The sequence below is a fragment of the Lethenteron reissneri genome, chromosome 15, assembly GCF_015708825.2.
Source record: "Lethenteron reissneri isolate LAM-NWPU_2019-01 chromosome 15, ASM1570882v1, whole genome shotgun sequence".
Classification (NCBI taxonomy): domain Eukaryota; kingdom Metazoa; phylum Chordata; class Hyperoartia; order Petromyzontiformes; family Petromyzontidae; genus Lethenteron; species Lethenteron reissneri.
Window position 1 is genome coordinate 2,801,217 of NC_083793.1, and position 15,926 is coordinate 2,817,142.

At 43.9% G+C, this 15,926-nt stretch overlaps 1 protein-coding gene across 3 annotated transcripts in view; it reads left to right on the plus strand.

Moving 5' to 3' along the window:
- LOC133342583 (metabotropic glutamate receptor 8-like) overlaps nucleotides 1–15,926 on the plus strand; it is a 276,081-nt gene that overhangs the window by 184,563 nt on the left and 75,592 nt on the right. For all 3 annotated transcript variants that reach the window (XM_061551797.1, XM_061551796.1, XM_061551798.1), the window contains one exon: nucleotides 6,733–6,872. In XM_061551797.1, the coding sequence (XP_061407781.1) occupies nucleotides 6,733–6,872 (140 nt within the window). The remainder of the gene's footprint in view (nucleotides 1–6,732; nucleotides 6,873–15,926) is intronic.

A 15,926-nucleotide genomic window follows, 5' to 3' on the forward strand; every position in this document is an offset into this window, starting at 1 on the left:
ACTCATCTCTCCCGGTCTCGCCTATTCTCACCCTCGCTCTCTTCATTCCCACCTCTCCCTTCCCCGTCTCTTTCTCGTCCCTCCCTCATCCTCACTCCAATTGCTCACCTCTTTCCGTTTTGCTCCCTCTCTCTTCCCTCTTGGTTTCACGCCCTTCCCACTCTGCCCCGCCCCACCCCCTCTCCGCTTCTCTCCCTCCTTCACCCCCCCCCCCCCACCGTCTCTCTCTCTCTCGCATTTGCCGTGGGGATACACGGGCTGGGGTGGAGGGACGGACAGGTGAGTGACGTCAACATGCGTGTTGGACTTCTTTCGCGCCGTACGTAGCCAATCGTGCCAAGGAACCCGTGCAGTTGTGGGTGACGTCGCTACAGGCGCACTTGACCGCGCGCCGGGGCAGGAATCCAGGCAGAGATGAAGCCAACAAACTTTTTTTCTTCTCACATTGTACCAAAAAAACATTTTTCCTTTTTTGTCTAAGAAGGGACGGGGCGGACCGGCTCCACATGGGTTCATCTTCGCCGTGTCTCAGTGCAATTTCAAGGACACCAATCCTCCCCAGGTGTCTTTGTACTTGTCAGCAATAGTTACACGTGCAGTTTAGAAAAAAATATAAATATATAATTAATCGTGCCACAGATTTTTCTTTCTTTTTTGTACGTCGACCATTATTTGTAATTGGACATTCAGTGGAAACTGGTGTTTGTTACTGAGGTGTTGCAATTTCTGTGTCTTGATGCACCACAGGCTGTAGGATGTAATACATTGTACCAAATCCTTTGCCGCCCTCGTTTGTAAATCAACGTCGCCATATGAATAAACAAGCACGTGCATGGACATGATTAACACTATCCATTGTTCTGCTCTCTGTTGCGCATCATTTTATAATAGGCTCTAAAAAGCGGTGTGATTTTTTCTTTTAGACACACGCAGACTTTGTGTAGATCAGAGGACGTGATGACCATACCGGTTTTATCGGGTAGGCTCCCGATTATTAAACCCCTTTTATGCATCCTGATTTTCAAACCCAAAGTCACGCCAACGAAATGTTTTTGAACGATAACGCGGTAGGCGCAGTAAAATGGTAAAAAAAAAACATTGGCAGCCTTCCACTCAAATTAGCAGAATTGATAGCAATGCCGAGTGTTATCCAGTGCCGTTCATGCAAATTGCATCTCGCAATCGCTGAGCAACCACGGACGAGCTGGAAGGCAACCAGGTGGTGAGCCGGTGCCACGGGAGTTGTCAAAGCTCTGCAGTCCTCTACATGTCGAGGTGTTTGCAGTCGATTCACGAGCGTGGGAGAGATCCGCGGAATAAACTCCCCGCGCGTGCGAGGGGACAACACAAGCCTGTGCCGTGCACAAGGGGCAGACGACGCACTTTGTTTGCCCCGCATTCTCTTGGCAAGCCACGAGGGTGTAATGACGGCACCTCGAAACATCTGGTCGCCTCCGCCAGTGCTGGATTACAGGCACGTGCATGGCTCACAGGGCTATACCTAATAAATGAAACTTGAAACTTCTCCTATAATGTCAGTAGTAGTTGCGTTCCTGAAGAGCACCACGTTAGAGAAAAATTGCGTTGTAATAAATGATATATATATAGGAGTAAAGCACAGTCCGCGATGATAACGCGTGAGATGTGTATGCAGGCTGAACAAAGGCCGAGGCGCGTGGGTAGCGTCTAGAAGCATCCAGCAGCATCCCGCCTTGTGTGACGCTACGTCGAGGCAGCCGTGCAACCGCCTATTCTTATGTAGTTCTGTTCACTCAATCGCGTTATAGCCAATTCGCATCTGCATTGTAAAAAAAATGTGTTCCCGAATACATTAAGTTTAACGCGTAGGCTTTCGCGACCAATATCATCTATAATACAGTTTTTTGGGGTTAGATTGCAGAAATATGTGTCGTAAAACCCGCCACCACCCGACACAGCCAATTTGTAAGGTTGCTCACGTAAGCAGATCATGCCAATGCGTTACTAGTACAGCAAAATCGGTGTGTTGCAGAGCCAAGCCACAACATTTACAATCCGAGTCCGACGTTTCGCCATTAATTACAACGAGCTTCATCAGGCGACAGCCAGATTTGTGGAGAAGTCCAGCCTGTTTCGTTCCTTCAATGGAAGGGCAGATGCGATGGCTAATACATCCAAGTCGCGTTCTGAAAACACGCGTTATAGGCGGGCAGACGATATTTGCAAGTGTGCATCGGTATTGGGGAGAGCTGTGGGTGGACAGGTATCCAAGGTACTGGCCCCACCACATCGCCTGATGCGCTTCGCTGGCCATAAATAGGCACTCACAAACGGCACTTGCACTGCTCATCGGTATGGCGTCGTCACGTGGCAGCTCTCTCTGTCTTTTGTGCGCGCTGTTAGTGTCCGCCGGAGACGGCCGCTTTTAAATAGGCCCTGCAAATTTATTACACACTCACCTTCACTGCTCCGGCGTATGTGCTCGCGGTTTATATGAAGAAGGACGGCAGGTGACAATGAACTGTAATAATTGATTAATCTGGCACCTGGGCGGGCGTGCGGGCGGGCTATGCAGTGGCATCCTTTATGCAGCAGGGCAAGTCGTTAGGAATGAGCTGTAATCATTTATTAGACGCAGCCTTCACATCTCGTGTGCGCTGTAGTCGCTGGGTTTTTTTTTTCGTGAAGGACGACAGCGGTTGGCAATAGCTGTAATAATTGATTACCTGTGCCCGCGTTACCCGCGTGTGAAGTTGCAAGCTTCATGCGGGCAGACAGTAGCTGACAATAAGCCGTAGCAATTGATTCCGTGCACATATATCAACCCGTGTTATAATTTCGCCAGTGCTCATCGAGCAAGACAAACATTGTAAAGTTATTTATTTCTGTTTTGTACATTATTTAGATGAAACCTTGTCCAGCTCTACACGGAGATTTGTGCAAATCATTTGCAGAGATGTGCAGCCCCCAAAGGGATAATACATTAATTTTCTAATTATCCACACAGGGGGGCGAACTTGGACAGGAAAGAGATTTTAGAGAGATATATTGGGGTTTTGTCCAGGGCTATTGGGTTAATGCTCTCGCTCTTCATCAAAGAGCCTCACGGGACCTCTGGAGTCAACAGGGAAGGTTTTTTTTGCAAAACATTGCACCTCCGATCACAACAATGTCCCCCACGCAATGTTTAACGTGGGGTGCATTGTTGCTGACGGGACAAGAATTACCTCGTAGAGCATTAATTTTGAGCAGTTACCAATCTACGCGAATTTACTCGATAGACCCAAGAATATGAATTCCTGGAGTCACGAAAGCTTTAAGTCAAGATTTACGTGTGGTTAATGCAGACTTGATTCTTTGCAAAAGGTATCTATTTGGTGTTTAAACATTTTTACACCAGTGTTTTTTTCTTTCAGAAAGGGTAAACACTTATTATTATTTTTCATAATAAGTACAGATGTTTAATTGATCTCAAAAGCAACTAGGAAGGGAGGAATACCTATGTCCGGGCACTTAGCCAACACTTTAGAGTCGTGAGATTTAACCATGTTTTCAAATCAGGCCAGCTGTCAATCTGAATCTAGTCTCCAATTACTTTACAAAAAAAATCACTAAACGTTATTCGTGATAAAACACATTCCTGCGGAGGGAGCTGGTAGGAACGTTGGGTTGCTCAGTCAATGGCCAGGGTCAACGGCGGCGTGGTGTATTCCGCAAATATGCCCGACTGTGAGGGCGGGCACAAGACGGCGTGAGTATGTTAAACGTTGAGTTTAATAAGGGCACCACGGGGTGACCAGCCCCTCCCCTCCCCACCCAGCCCCACCCATCCCAGCCCCACCCTCCCCACCCAGCCCCTCCCCACCCACCCCTCCACACCCAGCCCCTCCCTCCCCACCCAGCCCCTCCCTGCACGACGGACGGACGGACACAATAATCCCCTGTGGGCTGGTGTAACCAGGAGGTTCCTACCAGTAAATGTCATCTCTCTGATGTATGTTTGGGTTGTACCACGTGTGCTGTACAATGTGCGTGTTCGACACCACACGCTGCGACCTGAACAACACATCTGAGGGTTGTAGGCCATAACGGGGAAAACCTGCACACTAAAGCAGATTTTGAGAAGTCACCACAGGCAAATGTTGTTAAATTATATGCTTTGGAACGAGTAATCGATTAATATTGTTTCAAATGGTTCACGACGCATGGATCGCATTGCGCATACAGCATAAGCATGTATCATTTACTAATTACATGCAAACGTTATCTCCAAGATCATTAACGCTCGCGAGAGAACAATCTGAAGCGAACGTAAACGACGGGCAATACAAATGAGACAGCCACCAATGGAGACAAAAGGGAATGGATTCTAGAATTGAATCTTCATCTTGAATCATACCAAGTGAATCACCACCACGCGTCGTCTCCTCTTTGTGACGCCACACCTGCACGATCGGGGAGGAGCAATGGCACAGTGTTTGGCACACCGTGCCGTGAACCTGCTCACCTGTGTTCGATTCCCATCCATGGCTAACACCAATGGTAAATCATCTCTGAATTGGTCCTGGGGTTCCTCCTTTCACCAGTCCACACTGAACCAGCAAGGCCAAACAACCCGCTGCGATTGACACGGCATGGGGAAGGCTTTCATCCGGCAGCGGATTGACAATTCACTCCACCACCTCCTCCTCCTCCTTCCGTTAGGCGCCACATCTGTTGCACAGTCGACTCCAATACCCCTGAGATCTGCTCGTGCATTGTCCTAAACGTTCTGACTCGAGGTGTTCCCCCCTACAATTGGTGCTGTGGCGGAGTGCATCGTTCAGCCTGAATGCGTGCGGCGTGCGGCGTGCAACCTTCACCCCCCCCCCCCCCACGTGTTCGCACAGCACCCAGCATCGTAGCTCAGCTTGAGTGGTGAGATGCTATCAGGAGCGGGGACAGGACTCGTAGCTCTTTGAGCCACCGTGGCGCTGCTCCGACGAGTATCTGCGAGGCGAACTTCGATGCTTAAACTGCAACTCGACACTTCCATTGGTTTATTACCCCCAGCAAAACATTGCGGCTCGCACTTGTGCGCGCGTGTGCTGAGCGGCTGGCTTTCGCTGGCTGTCTCTAAGAGTCGTTTGGAGCTGGGGATGGAGGCGCAATGCGTTGATCATTGTTAAAAAAAGACTAATTTCGACATTTCTAAGGATGTTTTTAATTGTCTTCAAATTGCGTCTTCATTTTGTGAGTGGGCTGGTTTCATCTGGGGTCAGTTATGTATTTTCCTACATTTAATGTGTGATCTAATTTATTCTTTCCTGATGTGCGATCAAATAAAAACAAGCGATTATTATGATTAGCGTTATGATTAAAATAAATTAGGGGATGATGCAGTGATAATGGCTGTTCAACTCGATTGTACATCATCTCGCTTGGGAGGTGGGGGCATTGGAGTGTCTTACCTACAACATATATCCTTGCTCCTGCCATTTAACTAAATACTAATATAAAGCCCCTGTTCAAGAAAGCAATACGTTAAAACATTAAAACAACGTTCAACATTTAAACCATGAAACAAATATATATTGGTTAGAGGTCCACCAACCAAGAAGGATCGTCTTTAAAAGTCTTGAGAAGCAGTTCAAGCATAGCAGTATAAATCATTATGAGAATAATTATGAGAATAATGATTTATCCTCGAGGATGAATCTGATGAGCTATGAAGCTCTTTAACACAGATGTCCAGTAAGGGCGGGTCAGCAGAGGAACGCCATGATCTCTCTACTGGTAGATGAAGGCCTCCGCAATCCATCACCATTTTAACGATCTTTTAATGCAATAAAACATTCTACGTAAATATAGACTCGTGATAATTGTTCAATATTGATGCTAAATACACACGTCCCATATTTCGCTGTGCAAACTGATGGGATGCAGCAATGTTGAAGGCCTGGCCACAGTTGTTATTTCATATCTCATATTAATGTGAATTCAACTGATCCAAGGCCTAAATCTTGATGCCAACATTCCAGTTTCTCTGCCAAACAAGACCAAAGGACTGTTCTGTTTTCATATACATCAGCTGTTGCCCATTGGCATTACTACCTCACTCCCAATATTCTTGGCACTTGGTCATGAGCATATTTAAGCTGTTTTTTTTTACTTATTTTTTCTGTGTCATTTCTTTTGCAATTTCTAACTCTTATTAATATTTCTTATGGGCCCACTATTATATAAGGCTGTCTCTGACAATGTTGTGCAAAGCGTAATTTTACAAAGCAATTTGTTACATTTTCATTAAGGATAATGATGGTAATGTAATTTCAGCCATTTGGGGAGAAACTTCAAGTGAATGCTACAATAAATATAAGGAATATTACAAACACACATACTGTCTGCCATGTCTGAATGTTCAAACATTCCTCGTCTCGGTGATTGTCCGTGAGTTGCTGAGCTAAGACCTAATCGGTGTGCGGGTCTCTAATTTACAACTGCTGGTTCTGTGTCTGTAATTATCTCCATCACGTGATTTTACATCACTGACTCTCCCGCTGTTTGAGACCTCGATCATAACCTAAATTTTCACCTTCCGCTTACGATTGACTGCCTACAATTGTAATTGTTTGTACGTGTCTTTTTTTGAATTGTACACCCCCATCCATCTCTCTCGTCTCTCTTGAGTTAATTATTATCGCAACCGTTGCTGCAAGGGACCTTGAGATGTTTGCGCATACATTCAAGTTGTAATTTAATTTTGTACCCCAGGCAGCACCGGCAAGCCGGTGACGTTCAACGATAACGGAGATGCCCCCGGACGGTACAACGTGTACCAGTACCAGGCGAGCAACGCCCTGAACTCCGGCTTCCAGCTCGTTGGGCAGTGGCACAGGAAACTGCAGATGAATGTGAGTTTCCCCGTCAACGCTCTCACCTTTTTTCCCCGTTGCACAAGTCCATTTCGCCTCGATGACGCCATCAGTTGCGTTTAAGGCAACGTGGCACAACGCGTAAAGCAGGTGGGTCAAGAGAAGGCGACAGTCTCGAAGCCCAATGGCTAGCAGACCTCGACATCGTCATTTATCTCCTGAACATCATGCCAAACGCAAGGGTAGAATAGAATGATGTACTCACAAACATGCTGGCGTTCGTGGCGCTGACGGTATTTGCGCAGAGTGTAACTGTCATTTTGTGTAGATATTCACATGTCCGATTTTTTTAAAAAGAAATCCGCCTTTAAGTAATTCCCCTAATTACACAGTGCTGTCCCAAACACACACAACCAATGAGTCAGTCGCCTCTTTGGGAAGGACCAGACTGATTTTCACACACCTTTGACGTCACTTCACACAGAAGTTGCCAGATGTTGCCACTGCCATCCCACCGGCTTTTCAGCAACCTCTCAATCGTTTGTGGTTATCTAGAACAAAAATCACAACTTAAGCTCGAATGGACTTCAAACCGTGGTGCAATCAGAGCAAATTGATTGTCGAATGTCTGCTTTTATATCTGTCAAATAATAAAATAGGCGCATTATAATACAATCAAGGGCAGTTTAAATGTTCTCAAGCTCACGTGAAAGCTGGCCAGTCCCCATTTTCATTAGGCAGTCTTCAGAATTGTGACAGATAAAGGTGCAGCCCTGAAATACCTTGCTCAGGCTACTGTTGGTGGCAGGATCTACACTGCAGAGAGCTCTGGAGAGCCCCTGTACAGGGTTTTTCTAGGCCTACTCTTACACACGAGTCAGATGTCTTGCAAGAGGTGGGAATATCTGCTCTATATATGCAACATATATGCAGAGTCAAGAAGCAGCCGCATGTCCTGATTAATGGAATACTCTCTGTGTGACCTACAGCAAAGCTCTTCAACTGATGGCCTGCGGGCCACATCTGGCCGATGAAGGATCTTGCAGGAGATATGGCCCACTGAGACATAAATAAGAGATAGTGATGAGAGAACTAAAAGCGACATGTGTATTTATTAGAGCAATAGAGGGGAGGTAAGCAGGAGAAAGGAGACAGACCTGAAGACAAGGGTTGCGCATTGCATACACATGTACACACACGATGACATCATAGATGCCATGTGACGTCACAACGTCTACACACGTGCCATACAACCTTATTTTTGCCCATCCGCACATGCTGATTGTATGATTTGACCACCGGAAAATATAGCTGAATTGTGATATAAGCACACTGGCTTATTTGTTTATATTAATATTATTATATCTTTAAAGCCAAATGCAACTTAGTTGTACAATGGAGCGTCTATGTGTTAAAGTGTGAAATGTTTGAATGAGTTCAGGAACTTGTGAAAGCCACGTTAAAAAGGTGAGTGTAACTGTTGGTGCCCTTTCTGTGCCATCACCATGTTCAACCACACTTTGAATCTGACCATATTTTTACATTCAACTTGAGACCGATTTAACACGACACTGGCTTGTTACCACTCTACAAAGAACGCCATATATCGAGGTCTTGCTGTAAGTAAAACATTCAGCATTAAGCACGCGACAAATATTTGCGCTGGCGTGAGAAGGATGTGAATTCAACTCCATCTCATTCGGGCATTGTGTACGCCGCTGCTGTTCAACGTGCGATGCCGTTGCAAGGAGCATTTAAAACGTATACCCAGGGTACTCAACAGGGCATTCAAGACGCCACGTTAAGCGACCCCTACTGTCACCGTTTAGCACCGCTGGACGCATACTTGAATAATTAATGAACGTACAAATGCTTGACATTAACTTACGAAGCCCTCTTGCGTTTTGTTCAGTAATCGCGTGCTCTTCACCCAGATCGCTGACGTTTACCAGTTGCCCCGTGACGCTCACGTCATCCTGCCTGTTTGGGATGAGTAAGAAGCCCGTATTTCGCTGCGTAATTGATGCGGACGATTCACGCTCACCTGCTAAATTCACCACTTTCCCGCATGCATTGGCAAACACTGCGCAGACTTGCTAGATAGTCGTAATAATCCATAGTAAAGGTTTTTGGGTTAGATCGCGTAACTATAAATGTGTCGAAAACCTCCACCACCCAACACGGCCAATCAGTAAGGGATTTGTCTTGTAAACAAAACGCTAAATAGTTATAAATTCAGCCCACCGGTGTGTTGAAGAGTGGATCCACAACATTTACAATCTGAGTAGTACGACGTTTCGCTGGTAATTACATCCAGCATCATAATAACAACGCATCGGATGGCACCATAATGGCACCCATAATTTCATCTGTAGACTTTAGAATGTTGTAAATATCCTTTAGAGCATGATGTACATGTGCTATGTATTTACATGTGCTATGTATTTACGTGTGCTATGTATTTACATGTGCTATGTATTTACGTGTGCTATGTATGTACATGTGCTATGTGTGTACGTATCTTGAACTTCTCACACCGTACATTGCCATCCGTACTATTCGGAGGTGCTGAAATGATAATCACAATTTAGAGTCACGTTTTCAGTCCACTGCTGGATGAGAGCCTCCCCACGCCGTGTCAGGCATGGGGGATGTTTGACCATACTTCACCATCCTAGTCAGTGCACATGTTAGTAAAGGGTGGGGGCCATGGATCAGTTCAGGTATCGCTTGCCACTGAATAAACCACGGTTGGTGGTCACACTCGTGTGTTCAGGTTCATAGCGCAATGCTTTAACCACTGCGCCCCCCCCCCCCCCACATATACTACGCATTTACATGCGCCTCTATTTAAGTTTGCAACTTTTACTATATGCAAAGACAAAGACCCCCCGTATAGCCTTAACACACTGTTGGAGCACGTTGAGTGAGCAGGCTGTTTTGTTATTTTTGTAAATATCGGAATTTCAAAATGTATCCACGACATGATTGTACAAAATAGTATATCTGTAAAAGTCACTGTGCTGAAAGAGTTACACCAACATTCTGATTTAAAAAAAATAATAAACACACGCGTGCCTGTCAGTTGGTTAAGTAAATGAAATCAGTCCAACTGTCACGTCTATAAATATATTCATGTCGAGGTTTGTTTGATTTTGCTTAATTTCTGCAAATACAATAATCAAATAAATAAAGTGGAAATTGCATGGCAGAAGGCACAAGAAAGAGATGGTGGGAGAAGACGCAATGGGAGGGCATTAGAGAAGAGAGTTCATGCTGGCAATGTTAATTTGCACAAAGTAACGACAAGCACAATGCTGGGAACATGGATAAGGGTTACACCTCATCTTGTACGTGAACGAATGCTAAACACGCAGGCACTGTGAGCATATTACAAAAGGTGGCATGATATGCGTGCACACAATGTTGTAAGGCCTCTGACAAAAATCGCTCGTTATGCGCTCGATTTCATCAGACATCATCAAAAGCTAAGCACTGTTGAGCCTGGCTTGTGCTCGAAGGGGCTAGCGCCATGCACAATTAGGTGTCATAGGCTGCCGCGGGGCTGTTTTCACGAGAGGCACGTGCAGGAAACCCTATTGTTGGACTACGCGATGTTCACTCTCGTGCCTATTTTCCCCAGCTTCACTAAGATGCACTCACCAGCGTGGTGAAGTACGGTCGAATCACCCCGATGACCTGTACAGCATAAGGAAGCCCTCATTTAGCAGCGGAAAGACAAAGGGTAGTCAATTAAAATGCATTTACACTATAAGACATCTCCTTTACCAGTGGCAAAATATAGTGATAGGTTTTTGCCCTTTCAACTGGTACAAAGACTGACATCTTTATACAAGGCATCATGTTTGCAATAACCACAACACAAGCAGTCAAAATGCGAACAAAAATAAACAACTCTGATAATTATAATAATACGCCTTTTGGCGTCATCTGGTCCAACACCAATGGAGACTAGGCTCTAAGAAAAGCTGTCTCGGGTGTGGACCAATCAACTTCAAGGACAGTGCATGTTATTATAATTATCAGAGTTGTTTATTTTTGTTTGCATTTTGACTGCTTGTGTTGTGGTTATTGCAAACATGATGCCTTGTATAAAGGTGTCAGTCTTTGTACCAGTTGAAAGGGTAAAAACCTATCACTATAAAATGCATTTAATCTATTATAATTATTACTTATTTTGTACTCACAGACATGGCTATGCAATGCACGAACAGTATAAGCATGGACGTTATCGCTGACCGGTGCCATCTCGTGATGGGCATATTACATGAAAATAAGGGTAAACACACAATATTACAATTTCAGCTATATGAGGGAATTAATGTTAAGCTCCCGAAGGGACCACATCTTTCAGGATTATATTTGTATTGTCACAAAAAAAAGAATGCATGAGAAAGAATTTCAAGCATGGTCTGATTAACCTGCAAGTCATTCATTATTAATGCTCTAATTTACACTCAAGACGAAGATGACTTCTAATGTTTCCCAATAGAATTACCTTTGTTGTATAACTTGTAAAACTGACAAAATGTTTCAAATGGTTCTAATTACAATATAAATTGACAGTGTAAAGTGATTAACGTGTCTATCTTTTTAAAGTGGCTATTTCTTTATTTATATTTATTTGTGTACACGTACATTTCTTTTTTTTACAAATAAACATAAGTAATAATGATGCAAAAATGAAGAATGTTTTTTTATATACTTTTGGAATGAAGGCACTCACATCTAGTTGTATGATTTTGTTAGAAGATGTATGTATCCCTGATTGGATATCTGTGAAAAAGAGATTCTTATCTCATCGGATCCCTCGAATAAAAAAACAGATTCTGATTTTGAACTGTCCTTACCCAACCTCACTCTGTGTCTGGAGGAAGGGGTGGGGTCGAAGTGATAAGGGGACGGGTTCTAAAAAAGAAAGAGGCGGAGCTTCATCGGGAAGGGGTGGAGCCTACAGAGGTGGAACCCCTCCTGTTGATTCGAGATTTGAAGCTTTCGTGACTGCAAGGATTCATATTCTTAGGTTTTTTCGGTAAAGTCACGTAGTTAAAAATAAAATAAAAATCACGACGTTTCGGAGGCAACACAAGCTTCCGTCTTCAGGTGGAACCGTCGTGATTTTTATTTTATTTTTTATTTTATTTTACTTTTATTAATTTAAAATTTTTACCTACGTGACTTTACCGAAAACACCTAAGAATAACCCTCCTGTTGATTGCAGGCATTAAACGCAAAGAAGAATGAAGGATGTGCGCCAGGCAGCAGCACCACCTTTGGTGATACAGATGTGGCCACAGGCCAACTAGTTTTAATATAGTATCCAGAAAATAACAAAAGCGATTGGTATGATTACCATTTACCTACATATATCACAAAGACCTGAGATAAACCTCCCGCCACTGCTCACATCAATGGTGACTATATTTGAACTCGTCATGGGCAACTCCTCTTCAACGTGCATTGACCATTATGCACATATGATCGCCATGACTGGAAATGAATGGGGAGACCTTCATATTAGATTGGCAAAAGGAAGTAAATGATACTGGTAGGAACCACCTGGTTCCACCAGCCCGCAGGGGATTATTGTGTCCGTCCGTCGTGCATCCAAAAATGGGAGGGGTGGGGCTGGGTGGAGAGGGGATGGGTGGGGAGGGGCTGGTCACCCCGTTGTGCCCTTATAAAACTCAACGTTTAACCTACTCACGCCGGCTCGTGCCCGCCCTCACAGTCGGGCATATTTGCGGAATACACCACGTCGCCGTTGACCCTGGCCATTGACCGAGCAACCCAACGTTCCTACCAGCTCCCTCTGCAGGAATGTGTTTATATGATTTAAAAAAAATTTATACAAAGGAGTGATGCTGTGGCAACATTGATATAGGTCACATTATCATCGTTCATTTTAACCAAATGCTGAACAACGTGAAGCTTTAGAATTGGTAATCGTCTAGCGACTTGTGAGAATGTTTAGTTTTGCTGGGGATAGTGTATCATGCCTATAATCCTGCACATTAGAGGTAAACATTGGTTGTAACTTTCAGTGTTAATCTCTCATATACATGCAGGATATGAATAATTCCTAAAATTCCACCAATAGACCATTCCTGCAAGAAAATGTGTTTTCTGTGAACAATTCCCATCTCAAAATCGCTGTATATACATATATGAATATGAATGAGCATCGTCTTTGTATACATTAATGTGTGAGTGAGCATCCATTCATTTGGTCATCTCAGTTGTATTCCTGGTGGTCTCATCGTTAGCTTTGGTGGTGCTGGTATGTATGTATGCCTGTACGCAGCCAACCATGCTAATCGGAGGCGTTCGCAGTTGGAAGTCCAACTGCTAGATAGATCTGAGAAATAGTCCTGGTTGGTCCCAGTGGTCGTCTCATTCCTCCTGTTCAGCTGAGTGGCCGTCCCATTGGTCTCGTTTATCTGGGTAGTGGTCCGAGGGGGCCTGCAGGGCCTTGTCGAGCCTCTCCTGGGCTCAGTGGGTGAACAAGCTGTTGTATTATTGGGGAGTACAAACGTGTGGATGCCGATGCTCCATGTATGTCGAGTTGGTCCTTATATATGCTCAGCTATAGCCAAGGCTGTGGGTACAAAACGCTGAGCCGTTTGTATGCGAGGACATTGCCAAGGCTACATATATGTGTAGCTACCCCGTGTATATATGCTAGGCTGTACACTTGGTTGCTCTTTGTGAAACCTAGGCCATGCCAGAGTCGGGGTGGGTTTAAGCAATTGCCTCACACTAGGCATTGGCTATGTTTTTAAAAGTGATTCCTGCGATTTGCGATACCTATCTAAAACCTTTCCATGGCGATTTCTCATGGTCAACCAGGCTCCGCGGGCCCTCCTTCCTTACTTGAACACCATCCTGGGCTGCAGGGAAGCCTGGCCTCACCAGCATTCAAATTTAATTAAGAACCACGTGGAATTGCAATTTGCATGGATAGGACTTGTGAGTACTGTATCGCATAAATCTAAAGGAGATTAGACGTGAAAGATTTTCCTACATACCTTCGAATCGTTCATTCTAGATTTGAAGTTTTCGTGACTGCAAGAGTCCATACTCTTTGGTTTTTTCGGTAAAGTCACGTAGGTAAAAAATAAAATAAATAAAATCACGACGTTTCGGAGGCAACACAAGCTTCCGTCTTCAGGTGGCACCGTCACAGCATACGTTAATCGGCATATCCAACAAATGAGCCGTTAATTATGTCTCATCAGAGACTGCCCAGTGTTGTAAGTTACACAGAGGGAACTCAAATAATGTGTCAGTCTCCCAAAAGCCATATTTATGGGTCCCAATAGTCCCATTAGCTTGAAAATGAGAAGTACCTTCTTCTTGGTTCTTTCGGTAAAGTCACGTAAAAGGGAAGTAATAAAATAATAAAAATAAAACATAATAAAATCAAATAATTCTCACGACGTTTCGGCTACAACGCAAGCAGCCGTCTTCAAGTGAAGAATGAGACACTGCCAAGCTAGGAGCTTATATATGAGAAGGACGTTTGATAGATTTAAAAAATGCATATACGGATGTTGAACTTCTTTCGCGTTATATGGAGCCAACCGTGCCAATCGGAGGTGGGGCGGGGGCAATAGACTAAATTATTTGGAGAATAATGAAGATGATAAAGCTGCTGATGGTGCTTCTGCTGATTATGGTGACGGCTGTTGCTGATGACTACAGTGGGTGTTTCTGCTGCTGCAGATGATGATGATGATGGCACGGATAATGACGGTGAGGCTGCTGATGGTAATGGTGATGCATTTATTCTCCCAAATTGTTCACGTATATAATCATACCTGGCCCTGTTTAAATACCAGTCTTTCATTACTAACGAGATAACAATGAAGTGTGGCCAGTCTCTTTATCTGGTGATACGTTATGCCATATTGACATTGCACAGGAAGGTTTGTTTGTATTAAGATGGATATTGCTGCATCATTGTGTGAGATGACAATAATGTAGTTAGGAAAGTAAGTAGATAGGTATATTTGAAGAGCATGTCATTATTTCAGCGAAGTACATTAGTATGCATTAATTTGTTTGCAAGATTAAGATCTTTACAGCTGTCTGATCAGATATGCAAGGCACACATTTGCTGTTCACTTATTAATTACAGTCCCTCCTCGTTACAGTACATCTCGATGTGGCTGGTTAGCATACTGTCAAGGAATGTCAAAGAGTGAGATGATATGAATTGATAAGCCGTTAATTCTGCATGCATGATAAATTAGTACATTTTGCATATAATTTCAGTTTACAAGGAATCGCCGGACTAATTTTTCAATCTGTTGGTGAAAAACCAGTTTGAGCTCAGAATGAAGAATATATTCTGTTCTGAATACCTCCCACTGATGACCTGTTTTTGTTGTATTGTACAATACTCTAAAAGCCAGCAGTTTCTACAAAATTGAGCAACTATCCGTCCATAAGGGATTGAAATTGTGGAGATAAAAGTTTAATAGTTTAAGTGGTTTGCGTTTTTTTACGTTGCTTTTTCAGACTATTCACGTTGGCAAACGTAACTTTTTTGTTTGTTACCTACCTTATAGTTAACCTTGTCTCCATTATCACGAGTGGGGCGGTATCAGCCGGGTCAATGTGCCTGGCCTATTATGGAGAGACGCGAGGACGTCCCAAGGTCTGTAACAAAAAATGGTTGCGTTTCCAGCTCTGTTTATCCTTGAGACACACGCAGACATATCAGCGTGCACAGAAGCGCTCTTTCAGAAAGTGAGTATGTACCAGCTTATGAATAAATAAATACAAATCTGTGCAAGCAGAGCCCAAGAAGCAGCACAAGGACGCAATGTGTGTATGTTGAACTTCGTTCGCACCGTACGTAGTCGACCGTGCTAATCGGAGGTGCCGGGGGAAGGACAGCAAACTTAACAACGTTTGTTCTGTTCCCAATTATGTGCTTTAGGAAGGTGGAAAATAACAATAGTGACAGTTTAAAAAAAAACAGTCTCAAATCGTGAAGGGCTAGAAGTGAAAATATAAAAATACCATCTATATTTTTTTATAACAATAAGAATACACGTATAATCC